The following is a 24,974-nucleotide window of genomic DNA, read 5'->3' as shown; positions in this document are numbered from 1 at the left end:
AGCAGCTTAAGAAAGAATTTTATACAGTAATAATTTGGGACAAATGGGAGATGATTTAGGGTGCAGTGACATTGACTGCATGTATACTAGAGCCACTCTTTTGCAGAATAGGTGTATACCAAATAGATTTGCAGTGTGTGCTGGGGAAGAAGCATGGCTCAAAGGTGGGCATGTCACCCTGTTGGCTTGTCCTTGAATGTAGCACTCAGGATTGTAGCTTCTCTTCCTTTCTTAATTCTATTTTTAGCTAGCTTTGCCTCCAAAGTAAGACTTGGGCAGGCATGCTGGTGGCTCCTGGTGTGTATTTGTCCCTTCTTGGTAACTTTCACGCAGTGGATTGACTTCACCCAAATGTAGCAGAGGGGTGAGTGTCCTAAAAGCATTACAGTCCAACTCATTCTGTGAATAAAAGATGTCCACTTGTAGGAGGAAGCTGCAACTCCTCATGGTAGGGAGTGAGGGCAGGGGGTTTGTTCAAACTCATGGTTTATTTAAGGTGAGTGAATCAACCCTGGGGAGTGCAGTTATGAATGCCGCCAATGAAATGCTGTTACAGAGGTGACAAACAACTGCCAGCCTCATCTGTGAGGGAGCAGGCTTGGTTAGTACTGGAGCTGATGCAGCTACTTGTTACTTCTGAGAGATTCTCCTCTCCTGCTTGTGCAGCATGGTGTGCTGTGGGTGGTGGGGTGTCAGCGATTTTCTTGTCTGTATATGCACGGACTAAAATACATGTAGTTGTTACTACAGGTGTGTAATGCTGCTTCCCTTCCTCCTCGTTATTATTTCATTTAACGTACCAGCAGCCTCTTGAATGGTTCTTGGGTTGTTTGGTTATTTGGTTTTTTTTTTTAGCACATACACGTTTTCTGATTAAAAGCTCCAATTTCTAGTCCACAGATAGTCAGGGGACATCTGCTTCGGATAGTTTGCCAGTGTTACATATTAAACTCAGGCCCTCAAAATCCAGGCAGCGTGGTGACTATTCCCAGGCATGCTTAGCCTGCCACTTTTCTTTTGGAAGTGTGTGTTGAGGTTCATTGCACACATTTATTCTTCAGTTTGTGCTTGGCTCGGATTCGCCACTAAGATTCTGTTCTGAAACGATGACGTAAAATATATATGTATTTTCTTTTTCTTACGCATCAGCGCAGCACTTTTCCTCCTGTAGTTCATAGTAGTACTGCTTGTGGGCAGCTTTCAAAGGAATCTCATCTCCATATGGTTTTACTCGATAATCCTTTATCCACCATCTTCAGCTCTCATTCCCTTGCTTTCTTGCCTGTGGCTACGTTTCTATCTCTGCATCAATTAGCACAGTGATTTATACAACAAGCAAGCAGTTTAGAGGTAATGGTACACAATTAACATCTCATTCCACCATAAAGGGTATGCTAAATACCCCAGTCACTGCTTTCTCTGCCTGGAATTGAAATAAGTGTTTGTCCTAATTCATATGCTATCTGATGTGAAGTGGGCCTGCTTTGTACGGCACTACACCATTAATCTAATTATAGATAGCTGCAAATGAAGTGCTGTCTGAGCACTGAGACTGAAGAAAATAGCGCTTTTGTCATTTAGCATGACTCTGTGAAGCAAGATCGCACTTTACATGGCAGCATGGCAAAATGGAGATCTGAATAATATTGCCGCCTGTTGCATCTTTTCTAATTACAACGGCGTTGTAAACACGACTGGGCGCTGATATAAATAGAGCTGTAGATACGCTGTCATGTGGGTTGGAGGAGAAAATCCTTGGTGTGCTGTTGTATTAAATGATGCATCCTGATTGACAGCTACCTTGAGACTGCGCTGATGGAGTTGTCAGAGCAAGATGCTAGCCGGCTGCTCCAGCGGCTCCAGCTGCGTCAGATGCGGCGGCAAGGCTGGGGTGGGGGGGCTCCTCCGCCCTTCCCAGTCCCCTCGCCGGGCTCGGCTGCCCCATCCTAGCTCCGGGAGAAGGACATCCCCGCGCCTTCTGCCCGCGCGGTTTCGGTTCTGCCTCCTCAGCCCCAGTCTGAAGTGGAGGGAAGATGGTTTTGCGCGGCTTTAACCCTTGTTAGGGTTCTCTAGAGTGTTAATTATGTATCACACGAGGAATGGAAAGTGGGAAATGTGGCTGAATTACAGTTCTAATTAAGTTGCTGCTGCTGGAGCGTGTACTGTGTGGTGGTGAGGCTTCTCTCTTCTTTTTCCTTTCCCTTTTGCTGATACTAAAGACTCATGATTTTTTGTGGCTGTTCTGTTTCTTTTTTTTTCCCTTTTATTTTTTCCCTTCCTCCCCTTACCCTGTGTTTTTTTCCTTTTTTATTTTTATTTTTCCTTTTTCCTTTTCTCCTTGTTTTTTCCCTGTATTACTTTTTTTTTAACTTTGTTTTATTGTTTTTTGTCTTTCTTTTTACAATCTCTCTAGCATGTTGAGTGTTTGCTACTCCATTAGACCGAAAAGTGACATTATTTTGTGCAGGTGTTAATGCCAGTCCTCACCACCACACCCCTGTGGAATTAAGTTAGCTCTGAAACTCCAAGCTAAGAAAAAAAAAAGCTCTGTGATTTGAAGCATGTCATTTATCTCCTTGCTGAGTAAGAAATCCTTGACTCTGAAAGAAGGTGCCGCCCGACACCTTCAAGTAATATGGAATAAATACATCGTTTACCTGTTCATGTGCTGTGGTGGAAATCGAAGCAAGGGTATGGTCACAATGTTAAACATGTATAATGCTTAATGAAAAAGGCAGCGTGCTCATTGTGCTCAGCAGTGGAACGTTGCTCGGTATTGCTTTAAATGAATACCGAACAACATACTAAGTGTGAATCTGTGTCATCAAACCGCAGGTGACAACAGTTAAGTGACGAGAGGCAGGATGCTGGTTAGGAATGTTAAAGGGAAGTTATGTGGCCACAGTTAATAAATTTCACTGATTCTGAAAATGAGACTGTAAGGTCAGTGAATATAATGAAGACGCACGGCAGATGGTTTCTCTGCTGAAATCTGAGCTACATAAGATTTTCAGCCTTCTAACCGCAAGAATGACAGACGTTTGAAAAACATGGTTGAACATTTAGGTAGATCATACAGAAAATGCACATCTGGTCAGCAGTTCTAATACTGCCGTAAGTAACATATGGGTAGTGATACACTAGGTTGCTCTATAAAAGCTCCAATGGAGTTTGAACATTTCCAGCTTCTGGGGACATGAGCTTCGGGTGTACAGGGAAGATCATATTTGGTAAACTAATGTGAGGTGTAACAGAGTGCAGTTTTGAGCATTTTACTGAAGGGCTTCAATATTCTGTCGTACACAGCCAGGGAATTGTATATATCGGAATTACAGAACTCGTTATTTTAAGCAAAGATGGGGGCAGATGTGCCCTGGCCACTTTTTTTTCTGTAGCAGCCAGTCTGCTGCTTCCCTACTGACTTGGGAGATCAGTAGGATATATATCTACAAAAAGCCTCCACAACCCCCAGGGGATAATTTTCACTGTATTTGCTTTCTTTCCCACTGCCTTACTCCTTTGCACTGCTATTATTACACCTTTTTGTTTTCTTCTTTTTTTGTCATGGAGATTTGGTCTGAGAGGTAGGTTTTTATTACATACACATCCAATTCATTTAGTGGGAGAGGTAGGAGAGGATACTGTTACCCTTAGAAAACTATTAAATAACATTGCTTTTCCCAACTGTAATTTTTGTCAACAGATTGTGGACTTCCAGCAGTCTTGTGAAAAACAAACACCTGTTTTCTGTGCCATCAAAAGCTGTATGGCTTCTTTTGGATACCTCATTATTGACTTGACTTTGGTTGGAAGAATTAGGCTCTGAAACCCTGCAGAGTGGAGCAGTGGCTGGTGACAGCTACTCATCAGTGTAGATCTGATGGCTAGCAGATTTCCTTGCTCTGAGAGTCCAAATGCGATCTGTTTATGAATCCAACAGATATTTCTTCTGGTTTAGGCCAGTGGAAACCTTCTGGTCTCTATTTATAACCAAAACTTCACAGCCTTCCCCAACTCTTCCTCCTGAGGATAAAGGAAGAAAATCCAGACCTCATTTGCACTGTGTTAGTAGTGTATCAAAACTTCTGCTTCGTATGTTCGGTGTTGCCCTCACTAAATCAAAGGCGTAGCAGCAGTGGTAATCATGATAAAATGTGGTATATTCCTCACTGTTTTTGTTATAGCAGCACTGGCAGGCATTGTTTGACATGGTCTTCTAGAGTCTTGTGGCTCTCACCAAACGAAAGGCTCCACCTGGGTTAGGTGAACAACCCCCTTCGTCCCCTCTGCATAGCTCGTCCCCCACGGATGAGAAACAACTTACAAAGGGACACTTAATGTGCTTTTTTAGTGGGGTCCAGCCAGCAGCAGAAATACATCAAAGGTAATCTTAAAGAGGGAACTTTTCTTTGTGACTTTGTCTTTTAATATTCTGAAAGGTCATTTGTGAATCAGCTGTGCCAAAAAAGGCCTTTCCCCAGAAGTTTACTGTTGTTATTTTTTACTTTTTGATTACAGTAACTTGCTTATCCCCCAAACAGGCTAAAGAACAATAAACATCTACAAAAGGAAAAGGAACAGCTCATCAATAACAAAGACCTACGTTTTAAAGCTTTGAGTATACTGACTCTTACATCTCACTCCAAGCAAAGCAGGAGTCCTGCAGAGAAAGGAATCTAAAAGATATGAAAATTATAAAGATAGTAAAAACAATGTTTGTAGAGATATTTTAACTTGGTGTGGAGAATTTGGCTTTAAAGTGCAGCATACTGAGGAATATGGCTTTCCTCCACTGCTGTACATTGTGGAGTGCATAGGGAATTCTGTATTTCAGTCCCTATGAAATACGGTAACCTAGATGAATGCAGGAGGCCTAGCTTTCACTTTAAGTTTCAATTTTGTAATTGGGCAGCTCAGAAGTGTTATATGTGGCTTAAAAACCTAAATGTTAGCTAAGCCTAATGCTTTGAAATCGTATCAAAACAGTCTTGTACAAGAGGTAATGACCAGTACAGACCACAAATCTAACTTATTTCTGTGTTCTTTCTTTTTTCCTTTTTTACATTTATTTTATTTTCAAACTCTGAGTACAAAGACGACACTAACCATGGATACTGAAACTGTGCAATTTGGTGTAATTATATTCCCCCCCATAGGTTTAATGAAGGACTTTTAAGTACAATTTATCTTTGATAAATAGTCCCTCTGCACAGAATGTTTATTAGATTGACAGCAGAATACACTCTGCAAGCTTTTTTTCCTCCCCACTTATGACTCAGATGAATTCTAATAGGAGTAAAAAGCTTTTATTTGCACAGTAATTTCACTTAAGGATCATATCCTTCAGAAGCTGGCAGACACTTGTATGTCTTGATTGCAAAACAGACACTCAAGAATAAAGAAACATGCATAAGATGTTATTATTTGACTTGTCACACTGCTGCAATTCTATTTGCAACTTCTGTCATCAAATCTCCTGTAGGCATCACCTCCCCTCTCCCTACAGCATCCATGCAAGTGTGCATATGTGCACGTGTATCACACACATGTGCTTTACTTTTAGAAAAAGCAACTGCAAAGAGCTCACTGTATTGAATGCAGTTGCTTATGCAGGAAGAGCCGTATTTGGGGTTGGAAAATGTGAGTGCCACAGTCTTAATTGTCATGATGATGCCTGCAGGAGGCTTGGGAGCTTTTTGCACACAAAATGGTGCGGGTTCCCCTCTGCCACATCAATTGTAACGAAGGCATGTGTTTGGGAATAAGTTCTGAAATCTGTGGGTGCCATGTACAGCTTCAGGGGATATTGTTGTGGCGTTTTATTAGTTTACTGGGCTGGTGGGGGGGGATCGGTTCATTTAACCATGTGCTTATAGATCTGATTAGAAGCAAGTACTTCTAAGTGAATGGATGCTCTGTGCATTGCACAGAATCTTGTGTGTCCAAGCGCCATTTATAGAGGATGATAATCCTGTTATGTTTGGTGGGGTTTTTTTTTCTTTTTTGTTTGTTTGTTTGTTTGTTTTTAATTTGGCTTTGAAAGCTGCTTTTTAAAGATGTCATTATAGAGTTAATCACCTTTTGCATGTATTTCTAAATACCTTGTTCTACTCTCTACAGAAGCAGAAGGTAGAGTCCCCCTTTACCTTCACCATAAGGATATCAGATTTTTTCTGTCTGTGTAAAAATGAAAAGTAAAGACATTTTATTGTTAATAAAACAATAGCTAATTGTTTTGGAGGAAAACATACTGTTCAAAGCAAGGTGTTGAACCGTACATCAGCAAAATACGCATTTGAATTGTAAATGCAGTTCATCCCGTGCTTATTATGGAAACCTTTGTTTAAATTTTTGACAAAGTGTGGTGCTGGACTTCACTCGTTGGCCTTGGCGAGCCAGGAGTTTCACGCAGAGACCTGCTGCCATCTACTGGCTTTTTGCATTCATTTTCCAGTGCACTGGGACAAATGGGAAGGCCATCTGTCCAAGTGCAGCGAATTATCTGTCAAAGTGATTGCAAGTTTGTAAAAACTAAAAGCCTGGAGCTGAAATTACTGCACACACACATATATGTCTTCAGACATATTTGTTTTTTTAAAGGGATTTTGTAAATCTGTTGTTTAAAGGGATGCTCTCAGACCCCCGAGGGTCACCATACTCGCTTCCATTTATAATTGCTATAAAACATCCTAGAGAAAACATTTTTCTTTCTTTTTTTTTTTTCCTCAAGGTGGATAACAGATGCTGAACAGTTTTTATTGCAGAAAAGATGTATTCATTAGAACCGCAGTGTTCCGTCGTTCTGCCCATGCATGAAAAAATGGAATTGAAATTGGTTTTAATCACAAAATCTAAACAAGATATTAACTTCAAACATTAAATACATGACAAAAAGAAATGCTTAAAAAGTAAACACAATGTTTAAAATCAGTCATGTCATTGAAAATCTGGCAGACTTGCCCAAAGGCTCAGTTTCCAATTCATCACAGCACTGGAAACGAATCCCTCGATACTCCTTATCCTCTAAGCATCATGTGTCATAAGCACAATGATATTTCTGTTTGCTTTTTTTGTTTTGGTGTTGAGGTTTTAAAATTTTTTTAAATCTTCCTTTTCTCCCCCCAGTTTTAAAATGAATCTGACATTACTGTACTTGAGTCCTTCCTTCTGTGTGCTCATTGCTGACTTTTGGGTTGCATATTTTTCTATGTCCTGAAAATGAAACTCTGAATAGAGATTTCAAACAGTGATTTTTAGACACTCCTGTGAAGAACAGACAACAGATGTATTATATAAAAACGTGCCGTAACATAGAGCAGATTATTGACTGGAATTCACCAAGGTGCAGTTTTCTAAAACATTCCTCTTCCTATTCTTTAGTACAAATTACAGATACTGACGAAGGTTGCTGCAGAGCTGAGCAAGTACATGCCAGAGAAAGCAGCAGAGGACACCTCCAGCATTCTGAGATCTCCCATGCCTGGAGCAGTGGTGGCAGTTTCTGTCAAGCCTGGGGACACGGTAAGAAATGTGATCCATATATCTGCATTTTCATTACATATTCCACACAAACTTCTCCTTGGTGCAACTGAAATGACAGGTCAAAGGTTGGGGTGGTTTTTTTTCACCTGTAGAATAATGTGTACTGAAGGATGTGTGCTGCTTGTCATTTGAGTTATGGAAACTAATAAGGAAGCAGAGTTTAAATGAAACTGGCTTTAAAAGGAACATTTTCAGCTGGGTACAAGTCCACAGCTGAAATGCAACCAATAGCTTGGGTTTTGTATCACAAAGCTGGGGGAGGGGGGCAAGGGGGGAAATTTGTGTCTGTTTGTATATGTGCATGTAACTATAAGTAAGGATGTATCTGCTGCTAGTGCTAGCAGGAGGGAATTGTTGATTTTCTGCCCTGAAGCAATGATAATATTACTAAACACAAGGAATACAGGAGAGATATTTAACTCCCCTCTCTTCTTCCCCCCCACCCCCCCTTCTTTTTTGTTTTGTTTGTTTAGAATCCCTATTTTAGCATTTTACAAATCACAAATTTCCTGAATTGGGAATTCCCAGTATTTTATAGGAATCTTCTTGTCCTGAAGGAGTAAACTTAACATACAGAAGAGCAATAGAGCAAGTTGTTGCTGTCCTGGGGATTTCCAGTGTTTCTTACCTCACATTGAACTGGAAACAAATGTAAATACAGTGTATTAGAGTTACATTTAATCTCAAGTTTAGATCAGATTTTACTACATTGTATCATAGATTATTTCTAAGGTCAAGGCCTTATCTCTCCTAACCAGTGAAAGCAATAGAATGATGCAGGCACAGAAGTATTTGAATCATGTTGTGTAGATTGATTTTGAAGTGCTATTCTGTGATTCTATGAAATAATGCTGTGTGTATGTAGCACTTAGATACAAACAGAAAGCTTTAGTCACAGAGTTCATAATTTATGGCAATGAAACCTAGGTTTTCTTGAGAGATGGTTTAGAAACGGGATCAAGGTCTCAAGTCCAGAATTAGCACTGCACTTACTATGTGATGGTCATCGATTGTGCTGGTAAAGTGACTGCTTACATTTTGCTATGATGCCACTTTTGGTTTTAGACTGTATGGTTGTTTCTGTCTATTTACAGAGAGAAAGGAGTCACCATGTTAATATTAAAGATATGTAGGTGCAAACGTTTGTATTAATGAAATACAAACATTTCGTGACTTTCCCAGGAAAGTACAGCTGAATGAAAAATAGCAAGAGAGAAATCCTTTTAGCTTCTGCATTTAGATTTCTGGTTTTGTGGTCTGTACATGCATACACACACACACACTATTTATACCTTTAAAACCAGCAGTGTTCAGTTAAAATTAATCACTGTGTCATCCCATGCACAGAGGAATGCGTGATTTCTGTGTCCAGGCAGTATGAGTGGCTGAGTAAAGGAGATATTATGCAAATACTTCCTTTTGTGAAGAATGGAAACATTTTTAAGGCATGGATCTTTTAATTTAGGATTTTTTTTTTTGAGAATTTAATTCTGCTGAATGTTACCAATATTCTTGCCCTTAGTTCTTGTTGTCTTGAAGGGATACAACCAGTGGAAAAGGAGGCCAGAGCCAAAGGGATTTTAACTAAATAAATTAATGAGCCTCCCTCCAAAATCCACAAGTGGTGCAGTGCATCAGAGCACAAGTTGTTAAATAATGTGTGGAGATTTTTTTCTTCCTCGTCTCATCTCCTCTCCTGCAGCTTTTTGCTGGAGGCACTGAGTGGCAGAGCATTCGAACGGCATAATCTATGTTCTGCTGACCTGAGCTTGTCAATGCTAATTGTGGGGCTTTAATTGCAAAAACACATTTGCGTTATTGAAAAGGGTTTAACTTAAATCCGTCCTTTTCAGGACTAGTGTCAAAACGTTAAAAAAAAGCGAGCCAGTGAGCGAGATGAGGGTAGCATCAGCTATCGGCACTGAATAAGCAGTGGGATGGTGTGATTCAGATTACACATCTTGGCTGTCCGTCAGAAACCAGCTCACTCACTACAGCTGTTCAAGGCATGATGGACAGGGAACTGCAGCTCCCTGATAAATACAGCTCTTTTTGTTGCATTGTTTGGGAAAAGTATGATTTCTTTAGTGTGCTGGAAAAATGGGAATCTGAGTAGCTCCCAGTCTGCAGCTGGGTTTGGCAGCTCAAATTTGCACAGTGTGTGAAAACAGCACAGCTGAAAAATGGGAGAGCGTGAGGTAGTTGTCCATCCTTCAGGCGTTGCTCTTGATAGCAATAAAGCTGCCTGGTTATTAGCTACTCCGAGGCTGGTTTCTGCTAACCTATGATTTATGCTACATAGTGTTAGTGCAGTGATCACTGCAACAGTGCTGCGCTCACAGAGAGATGCTCTCAGAGTGATCAGCAGAACAGGCAGTTGGGCGGCTGTACCCCATCTTCATGCATAACTTTACAAATGGTGAAGAAATGCCTGGAGAGGGACATCTCTTCTTTGTCTGAATGGCTCCACATGCAAGCTTGTGTGTGCTGCCTGTGGTTCAGCTGTAGGGCATCACACCCGGTCAGGTAAAATGGATGTTTGTTAAGCCTTCCTGTGTGCCTTTAGCCAAATGAGAAGGCAATGCTGATCTCTGTTTTTTTCCCTACTCTACGTGTCATTGTTTTTCCTTGAAGCACAGTGTTCTCATTTGGCTGCTGTTGCTGAAAAATACTTTGGTCTGATGAAGCCTGATAGAAGATTGTGTGAGCATCCTCTATCCAGCTGGTCTGATGAGCAGTTTTCAATTAATTTTTGTCAAAAGATACTGCATATGCAAGGAATTTATTTTCTTTTGTCTATAAGATGATCTATGGATTTTAGTAACACAGTGGGGAAGTGCTCTGTGTCACTTGGAGAGAAGCAGAACTTGTGATGTTGCCAATTTTTTAGCTTTTTAGTTACTTTCTACTTTCTTTATTTTCCTTCATGTGATCAGAAGACTGTAATTAATTGTCACTCAATTATTCCTGGAAACACAATGAAAGCACTTAGAAGCAGAAAACAACATAAACAACAAAACAATTCGAAATCTGGCTGACTGGGAGGATGGTTCATATTATTTAGGGAAACAAGATTTAAATTTAGCTTACTTTCCTCATGATAACAGAGTCACATTTTATAGGAAATGACCATTTTGGAGTGCGAGGGTGTTTGCATGTTAATTTTCTAAGTAGATTGTTAATGATGAGTGTGCATTAGGATGGAGTTCAGTTTTAGGAGAGTTACTTTTTGGTTCCCCATGGTGCCAAGGGCCAGAGAAACCACTGGGTTTGAAGTCCAGGGAACAAATTTGCTCTGTTTTGGCTGACACTGATGACAGCACAAGCCAGCTCTGCTAGCATGCAGCAGCATTTTAATGCTGGAGTATGGAGATGGCACTGCAAACAGTTTCGATCTCACCACAACTACCACAAATAATGCACCATAAAAACTACTAAAGCTGCACAGATTCACTGCTTAACTTAGAGGGCAGGAAATGGGCAGGCACTTTCAAAGATTTCTTCATCATCTTGAGTTGCTTGGCTTAATTTTTGTGCATGTAGCATTCAGTGCATTGAAATTGCAGGGGCAGGAAAAGCCCAAGGTCCTAATGGTTGAACAGGTAAAGCAATATTGTTGTACCCCATTTAAAACAAGCCACCCAAAGTGTTTCCACAGCTGATTTCAACTTTGGTAGTCTGAACTGTCTGCAGCAACAGAAAAAGATCTGAACTATCCTTATTATCTTGTAGCCTTTGCTATATTTTCACCTAAGAATATAGTTTTTGCTTTTTCAGTTTTCTATGTATCAAATGTAAAGAGTTTTTCTTTTAGTTGTATGTTTCTCTTTGTTGTTTTTCTTTTTTAGTTAAATTAAGCAGAACAGGTGGCATTACTAAGCCAGGTATTGGTCAATAACCTAACACCAGTGCTGGTAGCCTAAATCAATTCAATGATTCCTCCAATCCATAGATATGTAAAAGGAAAGCAAATCTGGGTAAACACCCCAGCATTACTGAATTGTTGTAGGACTGTGGCCAAAAGAAGAGGACAGATAATTAAATCTAAGTAAGATTTTAAATATCCTCTCTTCTTTCCAGTAACTTGAGATCACCCCTGGTTTGGGAAGGTATCATCATTCAAACCCACTCTTTAAATGGACTTTTCTCATATCAAAATTTCTTAGGATTTCAGATTGATGCTAGAGTAGCCATGGGTGTTGATGCTGCATGGGATGTTTTTTTCTATCGAGATGTCAGCTGCTATATGCTAAGTATGCCAGTAATTTCAAAAATGTGTAACCTGAAGGCTGCTGTTTTACTTCTATAGCATGCAAAACACATTGCTCTCAGTGAGCCCGTATTTTAAAAACAACAGAGGAAGATGTTTTAAGCTGCATTTCAGTTCTTCTAAACCACATTCTTCCTCCAGTTCAGGCGTATGCACGTTATTTTAATTTCTCTTGTTATTCTTTAGAGGAACAGTTAAAAAGAAATATCTTTCCCCACAGTTTTCCATCTCACAAGCCTTGGAAAGTTCTTGCTATGGGAAAAGATATGTTTTGCTTGACCTCTGCTGTTGAAATACTCACTACTAAAAACCAAAACAAACCAGCTTCCTAAGTTCTGTTTCTCACTGCATCGTTTATTCTCTTGAAAGAGAAAGTGGAGTTAAATGGAGTTACAAAGTTGCCTCTTGCTGTCAGCCAATTGTGTGTTGTTTTAAATCATATTTACCTTTAGACCTCAAAATCTATAAAGAAAAAAACCCCCACCATTATCTTTCTTGTCTTATACTGGTTGGAATTTAGAACAGAGAAATAACAGCCAGGAAAAACCATGAAAATGTATTCGCTTAAGTAACAGTTTCACATGTTGTTCAGAAACACATAGTATTGATAATCTGATATTCTTAAATCCAAATAAGATTTTTGTCTTGTGGGAATCTTTTTATTTTCCTTTTATTGTTGCTTTTCCCATTTTCTTTCCCTCTACCTCCTTTCCTCCCTCCTGTTCTTCAGCAATCCCAGAGCAAATACTAACTACATTTTTCAGTTAGATGGAGTTTTCAAATTTGATCAAATATGCTCAAAAACCTCGTGTAGTTTTTATGATTCTGTGTATTAAGTTATTTTTTGGGGGGTATGTTTTTGTGGGGCAGAAAACCTATTGCTAAACAGGAAAGGGAAACAGTTTCGCAGCTGTGAAACTTCAAAAGTATGTAAATTTTTCACCATTCTTAGAACACAAGACTTCAAGTAATAATTGTGCTTACATTAGAACCCACCTTAACTATATCATTTGCTCATAACATGTTTATGTGGGGTTTTTATATTTGACTTGCATAAATTCTTCTGCTATATCTTTATGCAAAATTGCACAATCTAAGGTTTGTGTTCAAGTACAGTGTAATTAAGACTAAAATCCTATTCTGGTGATGAGTAAATATTATGAGAGTTTTCTCTTAGGGATGAAATGCTACCATCCTTTGAAAATAATTCATAATTATTATTTGTTAATTGATGTGATTTGCCATTTCAAATGGTAAGCAACTTTTGGGCCATTAGTAAAAGAGTTGAATGATAAAAATTGGTGTGATGGAAACTTAAGCCTTGCCTTGATCTGAGTAGCACAAGAATTGCCCCCAGACATTCTCTGCCTGCATATCACTTCCCCATCACGCTGGGATCTCAGAGGCAGTTGGGGAAGTGTGTTTTGGATAAGTGGGAGTGCAATGACCAGTGCTGATTGCTGTCAGGGGGACATCACTGACCTTTGGTTAGTCAGAGGTCACAAAATTTGGGATTTGCTATCTCTGGATTCATTCATTAAAGGAGTGTGGCAAAAAAAGTTTAATAATGATTTGTCAAGTACTTTTAATTGCCGCTAATTATGTTTGCAGCTCTATAGCTGTGGTTTCAAAGTTAATTTGGAAAGAAGGGAAAATCTGCACTAATTATTTTACATGGTAATGGACAATGTCAAGGAATTTCAATTGCTGCTCATCCAATTCCTCTTGATTTGTTTTCTTGTTGGATGCTTGCTGCCAGATTGCCAGCAAGTCAGTGAGAAAAAAATCTGGGAAGCGAATGATACCAGCATGGACTAAGTTTAAACAACAAACAAACAAACAAAAATCCCAGTATCTTCATAAGGCTTTTAGATAGTGACTGCATACTTAATTCACTGTTCAGTGGCTTTGCACAGGCATAAACAAGATGAATGTTTGTAATTATTTGGAGGAAGGCTACAAGAGAGGGTGACTGGATTTCACATGGCACTGTCTTGCATTGTCCCTTCTTACTTATGAGGCTTAATAAAGGACACAGGTTGCAGCATAAGTGACATTGTGCAGGATATTTACTAGTGTCTTCCCAAAGCTGAGAAAGGAGATACCAGTAAAATCCAACTCTCACTTCACTTTTAGCCAAATCTAAGATTGTTTTTCCTTAGGGCTGTCATTGTTTTTTCTTTTTTCCCTTCAGAGACTTAAAAATGTTAAGCAGCAGAGCACCTGTGTTCCAAATATAACGGTCTTAAAAATGTAATTGAGGGATTTTCACTTTTGTAGGCAAATCAGCAGGGTTGATATTGATCCATCTTTTTAGGGAGCCACGGTGCACCAGAAGGTGATACTGTAGAGGGCCCCGTAAACCCTTGGAGCCTTCTGTCTAATTTGGCAGAAAACCACAGACTGTCGGACAACAAAAGACCGATCTGATTCCGTAAGAAATCTTCATCCCTCCCACCCCCTTTTCACAGGATTAAAAAAAAAAAAAAAAAAAGACTTAAAAAAGAAAAAAAAGAGACTTAATTTTTTCAGCTGCACACAATGATTTGGTGCTCACTCTTGCATTGAAACAGTTGCTGTCAGAACAGGCAGGAAACAGTTTTCTTTTAATTGCTGAAATCATTCGGAAGTGCTTCATGCACGGCTTCTGTACAGCAGATGCTGTGCATTAATTGGCCTGTGTAGGGCTGACCCAGGGTTCCTTGCAGCGGGCCCAATTTTAGGCAGAGGGTTTAAATAGCTTATTTCTTATTTTCTATAACCTGGCTTACACTATAAGCGCACTTGCATGTGGGGTACTTCATGGTCTGCAGTTTCTAATGTCATGTGGGTTTCAAAACCTCTGTTTCTCTGGTAATGTACTAGCAGCAGGTAAGCTCTAAATACCATCCATCAGGAGTTAATTTTTTATCCAGATACTCCAATGACTGATGAACCTGTCTTTTGTATGAATGTTCAGCACAGGAGAAAGCCATATGCCCCTGGCACTGGTTCCTATGCATTCTTTACAGTTCATAGCGAGATTAAGAAAAAAACAAACCCTTACATTTACATGTCTTTCATTTATTTAGCAGTTTGCACTTTCTAAAATAGCTCCTTTTTCTTTTCTTTTCTTTTTTTTTTTTTAATTTCTGTTTTTATTTTTGACAGTGAAAGGAGATTTAGGTCTTTTAAAACAATCTGACTACCACTACTCATTTTCTTTATCAGGAATATTACTGCACACCCTTAATAGGGAACCTTGTTTTGCTACTCCCCGTCTGTTCAAAACAGACCTTAGCCCATTAGAAGGTCCTCCCTTGTGTGGGAAGACCACAGCTGTTACTGTAAATCTCATCCAGTAACTGTATCACCCCCATTTTGTGGCTCTGAAGGATGAAATTGAGAAATGGAATACTGTGCAGTCATCCTTTACATCTCCAATTTTAGGCCTTTGCACATCATTTTCATGCTTTTATTCCAAATCAAACAGCATTAGTGAGCAACACCACCCTGTGCTAAATGCCTAGTGTTTAAAGGCAGCACCTATGATCTTTGTTTTTGGAGGATTTAGAGGGAAGTTGGGGTTTTGTTGATGGTGTATTTTTAAATTTTATTTTTTTAATTCCTTTTCCCTTCTTTCCCCCCCTGAGATCTTTCCCAATCCCCAAAATCTGTTGGAAGCAGAAATCCAAATGGTAACAAGGTGCCTAAGATGGAGGATGCTCTGTTACGCCTCCACAGAGGAAACGATATCTCAGCACGGTTACAAACACAACTTTGAAAAAGGTTTCTGTTTCTTTAAATCCTTCTGAATAAAGTGGATCTAACTTCTTATGAAGGATATTGGGGGTTTTAATCAGAAATAAGAAGTGGTTTAAATCATTAGCACAACAAAGCAAACTATAAGCTTGAAGATAAAAGTCTCAGGGGAAAGAGTCCTCTGAAAATAAATGGGACTTGATAGATTTCCATATCATTTATAACTTCCCTTAATTACACTTGGAAGACTTGCCAGTAAAACTGGAAAATTGGCAGCCTATATCCATTATAGTAATTTTGCCGACCATGGCAAGCAGCTGGCTTTACTGGATTTTATTTCCCATCACTCACAATTAATCATCAGCTGGAGATGTCTGAAACTCCTCAAAACGTAGCAATACTGTGTGACATTCAGGCCTCCTTAAAATGCTGAAATCTGCTGAGTAAATGGGCTGAGTTCCCCTTCCAGCGAACTCATTTTGGTGCGAGGCAGGCTGCCAGTTAATGAGTGCCACTTCGATAATCGGATGCGAATGTGAACCCTGACCTCATGTCAAAGGAGAGGACGCAGCAAGCTGGATAAAAGATAGGGGATTCAGATCTGCAAACTTTACACCAATTAGACAGAGAGCGGGGGAATACATCAGCGCCGATTGGGTTTATCAGAAAGACTTGTGGGGCTTGTGACCATTTTGTAAGCCTAACATTGAAGATGTCCTGTCACAATCATTAAGTCTTCATCAGATGATGCGCGAAAGTCTGAGGAAAGTGTACCATATTCACAAGTATCCATCCTATGGGAGCGATGCCCTGGGGTGTGCGCTGTCTTTTGCTGTTTCTGAGGTTTAAAGGGACCTATCTGTAAGTGCAGTTTGTCTTTATGCTGAAATGAAAACTGTTTTGGTTGCTGCTTTTCAGATTCTGCTTCCACCCTGTGTTGTGAGTTGCTTGGTTGGGAAATGACTGGACACAGTTCCCTGTCCCATGTGTAACCTTTTGTCCAGAGCAGATAACAACCACCACGCAGTCCCTGTGTTGTTCACACAGTGCTATTGAGTGTTCCCAAATTCACATCATCGATGTTAGCAACATCGAGATCTTAAGAACCCTCCTGTTCAATGATTTTTTTCCTCCTCTTTTTCTTTCTTTTTTTCTCTTTTTATTGTTCCTTTTCACTCTGTGGAGGACAAAACTGAACAGCTACTTTGAACTGCGCCATGCAGAAACAAGCTACTAAAATACAGACTGCAGGTCTAACAGTTAATCACTCATTTATTTTACTTCTAAGCAGTGTTAGAGTAGATCTGTCTGTAGCACAACTCTGTGAGAGAGATACCCGAGTTTAATTTCTTTTAAGAAAAGGAGTCTTTTTATTTCACTTGGTTCCAATCAATCAGTTGTTTTGTTTGATTTTATTTGCCTGTTTTGACAGATTGAGGTCATCACTGAGACCTCTCTAAATTGAAATGTAAAGATGATGGTTTACACTGGTTTACCATCTACTGAAAGAAATAAGTTATAGGATGAAAATGCTACATTAAAAATGGTCCAGATGAATCCTTAAATAGGTTAGAAAGCAAGAACTTGTACACATCGCTGTGATTTTAATTTGCAGGCTAAATAACAGGCAAAAGGATATACGCAATTGTGGAATGAAAGAAATTGGACAATGCCCAGAAATTGGACTGAAAAAGAGAAAAGAGAGATACAAGTGCCTAATTTTAGGATTTGTCGCTTTGCAACACAATGAGGGGAGCTGTAAAGGTTTAACATAAGAACAGTAATTGAACTTCTGTGCTTAAGTGACACTTCCACCAAGGCAATTTTCAACGAATTGCACATTATCAGAAGTGCTGACACAGCATTTTCACACGTGGTACCTGTGGAAAGTGCCTCTTTCCTTCCAAATTAGTAAGACTAGATATTAACTGGATACTTTGTCTATATATTTTGTGGGTTGGGGAGGGGTATTTCCTTCCCAGGCACTGCTTCCTTTGTCATCAACCCAGCGGGTATTATGTAAAACACAAAAACTTTATTTTTGAGAAAGGGAGGGAACATGAGGAGAAATTCAGATTCATGGACATCGCCATCCCACAGCCACTTAATACTTCCTGGCATTTTTGTGCCAGACCTAGAGACAATTCCATACTTTCCCAGCAGACGTGTTTTCAGAGCTATGTTTAGGTAATAGCTAACTGATACATTTGTACACCATCCACCTGATGAAGCCGTGTTACAGCTGAATTGCACTGGGGCTCAGGAAGATTTTCTTGTGCCCTTGAAATTAGGCCACTCAGTTCAGATCTGCACTCCTTAGCATCTCAGCCTTCAGCAAACTTTAGAGGCCCATGTTCTTGGTACTCTGATAGCTGAGTTTAACCAGAGGGTGTCAGATTTGTTTCTGGAATAGGCTATTAAAAACCCCTCAAAACTCCAACAGGCTTTTTAGCTTATTACTATTGTTGTTGTTGTTGTTGTTTTTTAGCAGAAGCAGATATTCATAGCTGCCTCTTAACCCCAGAAATGTCTGAGCAGTGAGATAGGGAGAAGGAGGAAAAGAAGCAAGGAAGGAAAGAACAAGCTACTGGGACAAGGCTATGGGCAGAGCAGCAGGTGTGGAAGGAAGGAGACAAAAGATGGGGAAAGGGAATAGAGGGGAAGTAACTGGAGACAAAAGAACAAATCTCTGGTACTATTCACTGAATTTGACACTGCTAATGACTTAAATGCTCACCTGAAGCTCAGGATGGAATTTCTGCAGGTGAAGTGTTGGGTGTTGCTTATTCTCTGCATCCTCTTAGTACAGCGTGTTCCCAGAGCAAACGCTTTGCTTATTTAGCCCCAAAAGCCAGTCATATTGCTGTTGGCAGTCTGCTGGAGAAAGGGCACATAAGCACCTTTTAACATAATGGCTGTTCTTCAGTCTTGCTCTGAATCCATAGGCAGGTATCAATGCTTTTCAGTCATTGTTAGCACATGCTTTATCAAAAAAGCTTTTGATTTTCAGAATTTCCATATGATCCCCGACTTCACAGCTTCCTGTTGGACAGTATATTCCTCCAAAGTGGTACACACTTGTCCCTAAATATGTGTTACTCATTCTACATATATTAGAGAAATGTATCTATATGTATGTATATAAAGAAAGAGAGTTAGAGGGCACTGGCACATACAACAAACAGACAAGTTGCAAACTCTGGTAACAAACCAGATCTCTGCAGGTCTCAAATTACCCTCTTTAATGAAACTTTAGCATCAGAATGAAAGCATCCCAAATTTGCTGGGATAATGAGTGAATGGCAGGCTACATTTGCTAAACCCCAATGAAAAGACTTGCAGTGGGCACTTGGAGCCAGGCACCCCAGAAGGGTGTACCTGCGTAAGTCCTAGTGAAATATTGTCATGGAGGGCCCCGTGCCCTTCCCTCTCTGGCATCCATCATCTTCATGGGATGACTGGCTGATCACTGGGTTACATGAGGGATAAAGCCTGAGACCCGTGGTTTTCGCCTCGTACCCCCGACAGTGTTAAGCTTCACATGGCTGTTTCCTCTCCACAGTGTAGTCCAAGGCATTGGAAGGAGGATCTGACTGGGGCACACAGGGAGCACAGCAGAGCAGCCCAGTGGGTTACTGGTGACCTGGAGCTTCTCCATGCCTGTTCGCAGAGTGCAAGCCAGCAGAAAGAGGAAACTTGAGTGTTTCCTTTTAAGAGCTGTGGTGAAAAGGATGGTTTCGCCTCCGTGATCCCTCCCTGTGGATGAGAGGTGGTGGCTACTCGCAGGCATGCTCCATTCCATTAGTCCGAAGTAATCAGCTGTCATCTGGATGCTGCCATGTGCAGAGGTGTGACTTTCTGCTCAGCATTGGCACATTGGGTAATACTGGAGCTTCCAGCGCATGCTCCCCAGACACCTGCCAAGGAACTTTTGGCTTCTGAATCAGGATTAGTATCTGCGGGATCTGCACCAGGGAAGCGAAGCAAAGGCTTCCCAGCCAAACCTGCACAAATCAAATTTTGCCCTGGATTTAACTGATGTTGATCTGTGGTGGGTACGTGGTTTGTCTGGGGTGGTAGTTTTAAGTAGGTGATTCCTTTCTCCTTATTTTTCTGCTGGTTTTGGCAAAAGCAATTGCCTTTTGTGATTGTGGTCTGTATCGTGACTGTGTAGCTGGCTGCCTTGACTTATGCCATCAGAATCTGTATAGCATTTAATGAAATAATCCCTTTATTTTCCAGAAGAATGATACACACTTAGAGCGTTTTAAATCCTCTATCCTCATTTTGTACCACTTGAATTTTACCAGGTTTCAGAAGGTCAAGAGATTTGTGTAATTGAAGCAATGAAAATGCAGAACAGTTTGACCGCTGCTAAAACAGGCAAGGTAAGCTACCTTGGGTCTCTTAAAACCATATGCAGCTTGTCAAGTAGGATAGGATTTAAAAAGGAAGAAAGGAGGATTCTGGTTGTTAAGGAATTAAGTCTGATTGCTGTAAGTCTCTCAAAGTGAGTTGTTAATTTTTAACATTTGGATCTGCTGTGAATGCTGGTTTAAGTAGTTCTGAGCCTTAGATAGCACAGCAGTAAATAGTTTTACTGGCTTCAGAAATTCAGATAAGTCTTTCTCCCTAAATGGTTTGTTATCTATGATTCTATGTTACAGTGCCAGGTTGAACTGAAAGGTGTTGCAGACTGGTCCTCCACATTCCGTCTTTCCAGAGAGCAGCTGAAAGAAGGGAGATCACTTTGTCAGCTAATTCATTAATGGCAAACAATTTGACATTAAAGAACCCACTTAGATTGAGGCATAGAAAGTGCTTTTGCAGGAAGATGAATGAAGCAATTTGTTTGTTATTGTGACTGTTAAATAAGAAGCCTAGATCTGAAGATGTGTTAAGCTTTGCAAGGTTGTGTATTGTGATACCTTATTTCTGAGGGATCAGCGTTGCAGGCCTTACCTGGGACTCTGCTGCAGCGCAGGATGTACCAAAACCAGTGCTCTGAGCAGGGAACATGTTTAAGATTACATGATAAGGATATGTCTTAAGCCCCATCTGGTTTGGGGACGGTCAGCCCCCATGTGAGGGCCTCAGAGCATCCCTGTGCCAGGTTATAATTCACAGCCTGAAACCATCACTTAGACGTGGGCCCCTGATTCATCCTTTTCAAATGGAGAGCAGGGTCTGGATCTGGATTATGAATTCTCTTCTGTGTAGTATTTCCTCACCTGTCCCGGCCCTTCTTTTGTTGGGGTCAAGCCCCTCTGCTGTCCTTGAAGTGCTGCCATTTTGCTATTAAAAACAGGAGAACAAATCCCAGTGCAAGATCCCTTATCCCAGAGGGAGGCAGCGAGGAGCCTGGCTCTCCGGGGCAGGGACAAGGTCGGCCACTGGCAAGATTTGCTGGGATCTCAGGATGGCTCTCTTATGCCAAGGACTGTTTGTGTGTTTACAGGAAAGGCTTATTTGGCACAGCACTAACATCGTCGCTGAGGCTGGGACCCAGGGCTTGCCTCTTCCAGTGTACCTAGTGCAAAATTGGGTCTCAAGGGAAAGAATTGCAGAGAGTGGGAGGACGTACCTTATCCTGTCGCGCTAGCATTGCCATTTTATGGGTTTATTTCATGCATTAATTCCTATATAATTTATTTTCTCACTTGATTAATATTTCCCAGAATTTAAATTTTCATCTTTGCTTCTTTTGTTTAACCCCTTGCTGCTGCCTTTTTGCATTCACTGCTCTTAACTAGGGAGTATTTTTAATTAAGATGCCATTCCCTCTCCTATCCACTCCCTTTTACTTTTTACTTTAAGTTTCCCATTCCCGTCAGGGTGTGTTGTAACCTGTGGACCTGTTCCTTAAAATTGTGCTTGTACTTCTCCCATTAATAAACATCACCCACTCGTTCTATACGGATGCCATGTAAACCCCATGTTTGGATTATTAATCCTTCACAATGGGATGTGAATGGTGCACAGGCCATTCAGTAGGCCCAGTATGTGCCTTGCAATGTCCCCTTGGTGTCTGCATTTTAACAATAAGCAAATTATTTGATTCTTTAAAATGTTAAGAATTTGAAAAGGCAAACAAATTTTGGGCTGTGTAGAAATGAAGCTGCTAAACAGGATTCATCCCATTTTGCAGTGCAAAGTCATGACTATGAGTGCCAAAATAACTTGGCTCCTCCACAGGAATGGGTTGTTTGGCACTGGCTGGTAGTCTACATTTTGATGCCCTGAAACCATGTTTTGAAACTCAGTTTCTTTGTCTTCAGCTGGAAGCCGTCCCCATTTTCATTCCTGGCTGAATTCCTTTTCTGCATCAAACCCCATCTTCCTGTTTGTGAGAAAAGTGGTTTGTTTTTGTCTACTTTGAGTTCAGTCCAGCTGCAGGTGGTTTAAAACTGAGGGAAAGATGAGGAGGGACTGCTGTGCCTCCAGTCTCCTCCGGGACAGCTGTGCATGGGTCAGAGCAAGGAATGTCACAAACCACTGGGGAGTTTGAAGCACTGGTCAGCCACAGTGTTTGCTGAACATTGGCTTTGTAGATAAAGAAATGAAAGAAGTAGTATATTTTTCACACTGCTGAGGAATCAGGTAGGCTGCCTACTGTTGATAAACAGGAATAAAGCCCTTTTTTGTACATCATGTCTTTGCCCACATACAGTATCCAGCTTCATTTCTTGAGTAACGCTGTGAATGTGCTACAGAACCAGAGACATGCTTACAGCTCATGTGGCTTTAGGCTATCAAACTAACTTGGACATGGGGAATATTAGCCTGGTATTTTGGGTATCCTCCAGGTTTCTTTTAGGAGTCCAAGGTGATGTTTGGGTGACTAAACTGAGCTAGCTGCTGAACAAGGTTTAGAACATGGATTTACGCATTTCAGTGTGAGCTTTGAATTAATATTGCAAGTAAACTCTATTATACAGCTTCAAGTAATTTCTGGAGCTCCAGTGTGTTGAAAGGGAATTCAAACATGTTGCAACCTTTTGTAAAGGAAATGAGGGAATAGTGTGAGATTTTCCTGTTTTAAAATTCAGGAATCTGCACATGAGTATGTGAGTTGTCTTCAGATGTAGCTGCATTTGTTTGACAGTGGTGGGCCTTTGCCAAGTTCAGTTATGTTAAAGGATCCTGGTTCAGTTTGAATCAATCTATCCCAGTGCTCCGGGGGTTGATGGACTCCCACTTCATGGTTTCGGTCCAAAAATTCAGTTATATTTAAAATCTGTAATGCAAGAAATACTGGAATATTTAATTGAAACACAAGTGTGAGTATTGAAGAGTCAGCCTGTCCTCTAATAAAGGATTTCAAGCTTCAATAGTAAACAAACAGTAGTGCAAACAGGTGGAAGAAGGGTCCCTTTTAATTTTTAAGTGCCATCTCCATCTGACATTCAGGTCTTCCAGCTCGCAAGTCATAAGAAAACCAGCTAGTGGTAGATGCCTAAATACCTTGATGGAGTTTGACATGAGTTGGCCAAGCACTGGAGAAGGTTGTGGAGTCTTCGTTCTCAGAGATACTCAAAGCTCAGCTGGACTCTGAACACTAGAGGCTGAGATGTCAGCCTCCTGAGGCCCTTCCAACATACAGGCATCTGTGATCCCTATGACGGTCATAATGTTGCATTGGCCACTTACCCTGTGCATGCAGATGTGATACTCTGTATGAGCAATGTCAACCAAACCATTTACTTAACCATGCTATTGAGGGGAGTTTGAAATTGTTCCTGTTTCTGTACCGCAGGTGAAAGCTGTGCACTGCAAAGCTGGTGATACTGTTGGAGAAGGAGATCTGCTGGTGGAACTGGAATGACGTGTTGCCTCCACAGTGTTGAATTAGCTAAGCCTTTATTATTTTCATCCACAAAGTAAGATAAGATAATTCAACACAGAAAATGGACAGTCCTACGCACAAGGTTTTATACAGACGTATTTATTGAATCAGTGATTAAGACAGCAAACACAGATGTTAAACCTTGGCAACAGATCCCAGATTTTTGCTTCCAGAAATACTTGTACATAACCTTTGTAATTCTTTGATTTTTTTAAGGATCAGATAAAATCAATAAAATACCATTTCTGCTTTAAAACAGGAAAAGCCTCTTTTAAAAAAAAGAAAACATAACAAAAGCCCAAATCCGATTTGTCTTCTCAGTGGTAACATCACTGGTTTGAGGCCCCAGCCAAACAGTACAGAATGGTTGGTGGGAGTGGAAAAACTAACCACCAAGTGAACTGAGCAGCTCTTCCTACCCTCTGTGTAAGTGCTGAGCAAGTACAGCCAATGCTCTAAATTCTGAGCAGGTTTACTGTTATATTTTGAAGCCTTTGTATAAACTAGATTTGACTCACACATTGGATGTTTTATTTTGCTAGTGCCAACTTTCCCAGTGTATTTTCATTTACAGTTGGCTCCATACTCAAATCCCTATCTCCCCCCCCCCTCCCCCTTCTTTCTATTGATTGGAGAAGAGAAGGCTGCGTGGAGACCTCACAGCAACCTTCCAGTATCTGAAGGGGGCCTACAAGGAGGCTGGAGAGAGACTCTTCATCAGGGCCTGTAGTGATAGGACAAGGGGTAATGGGTTTAAACTTAAACAGGGGAAGTTCAAGTTAGATAAAAGGAAGAAGTTCTTTACTGTGAGGGTGGTGAGGCACTGGAATGGGTTGGCCAGGGAAGTTGTGAATGCTCCATCCTTGGCAGTATTCAAGGCCAGGTTGGAAAGAGCCTTGGGTGACATGGTCTATTGTTAGGCATCCCTGCCCATGGCAGGAGGGTTGGAACTAGATGATCTTAAGGTCCTTTCCAACTATGATTCTATGATTATTCGATGCAAGTCTTTACAGAAGGAGCTGGCACTGTCCTTGAATTCCCTTAGCTACCCCAGGGTAGTGCTGGAGGCATTTGCTGTCCCTCTGGTCAACCTTCCTCCTAAACTTACAGAAAAGGAAGACCAAGTGCCTGATCTGTTGTTGTGCAGAGGCTCTTACTAAAGACTGTGTGAAGAACTAGAAGTGTTCATAATACAAGACAATATCCAGCTGGAAAAGCAGTGTCTCCAGTGTGGGAAACCAGAGATGGCCTGCAGAGGAGGAAGATTGAATACCTGACTTAAACAGAAGTGAGAGGGCTGGTGACTTGGTCAGAACAGGTAAGAAAACAGGGGTTGTTTTTTTTACTGCTCACTCAGGAGCTCCATAACACAGGATGGTGAAGATACCAGAAGTTTACTGGGTTCAAAATGTTAGCGTGTGGTTAAGAAAGGCTTTTTCTTCCATTAACTGATTTAGCTCAGTAATTCAGCAGCTGCAGCTCACTAGATGTAGTGATACCTCTGCAATCCCTGCACACTGTAAGCATTGTCTCTGTCCCTGTGCTCTTGCCTAGGCCTCTGCTGCTGCCCATGCT

General features: G+C 40.7%; 1 protein-coding gene across 4 annotated transcripts in view; it reads left to right on the top strand.

Annotated features, from left to right (window-relative positions):
* PCCA (propionyl-CoA carboxylase subunit alpha) overlaps nucleotides 1-23,655 on the top strand; it is a 275,758-nt gene extending 252,103 nt beyond the window's left edge. For all 4 annotated transcript variants that reach the window (XM_061349292.1, XM_061349291.1, XM_061349290.1 and 1 more), the window contains 3 exons: nucleotides 7,381-7,521; nucleotides 19,864-19,941; nucleotides 23,310-23,655. In XM_061349292.1, the coding sequence (XP_061205276.1) occupies nucleotides 7,381-7,521; nucleotides 19,864-19,941; nucleotides 23,310-23,378 (288 nt within the window). In that variant the 3' untranslated portion in view covers nucleotides 23,379-23,655. The remainder of the gene's footprint in view (nucleotides 1-7,380; nucleotides 7,522-19,863; nucleotides 19,942-23,309) is intronic.
* The last annotated feature ends 1,319 nt before the right edge of the window (nucleotides 23,656-24,974 follow it).

The sequence above is a fragment of the Neopsephotus bourkii genome, unplaced genomic scaffold (genome assembly GCF_033783945.1).
Source record: "Neopsephotus bourkii isolate Nb327-2 ecotype Australia unplaced genomic scaffold, CSIRO-AGI_Nbou_v1 NB_398, whole genome shotgun sequence".
Classification (NCBI taxonomy): Eukaryota; Metazoa; Chordata; class Aves; order Psittaciformes; family Psittacidae; genus Neopsephotus; species Neopsephotus bourkii.
Note: the sequence above shows the minus strand (reverse complement) of the source record. Positions and strands in the feature narration are given on the sequence as shown.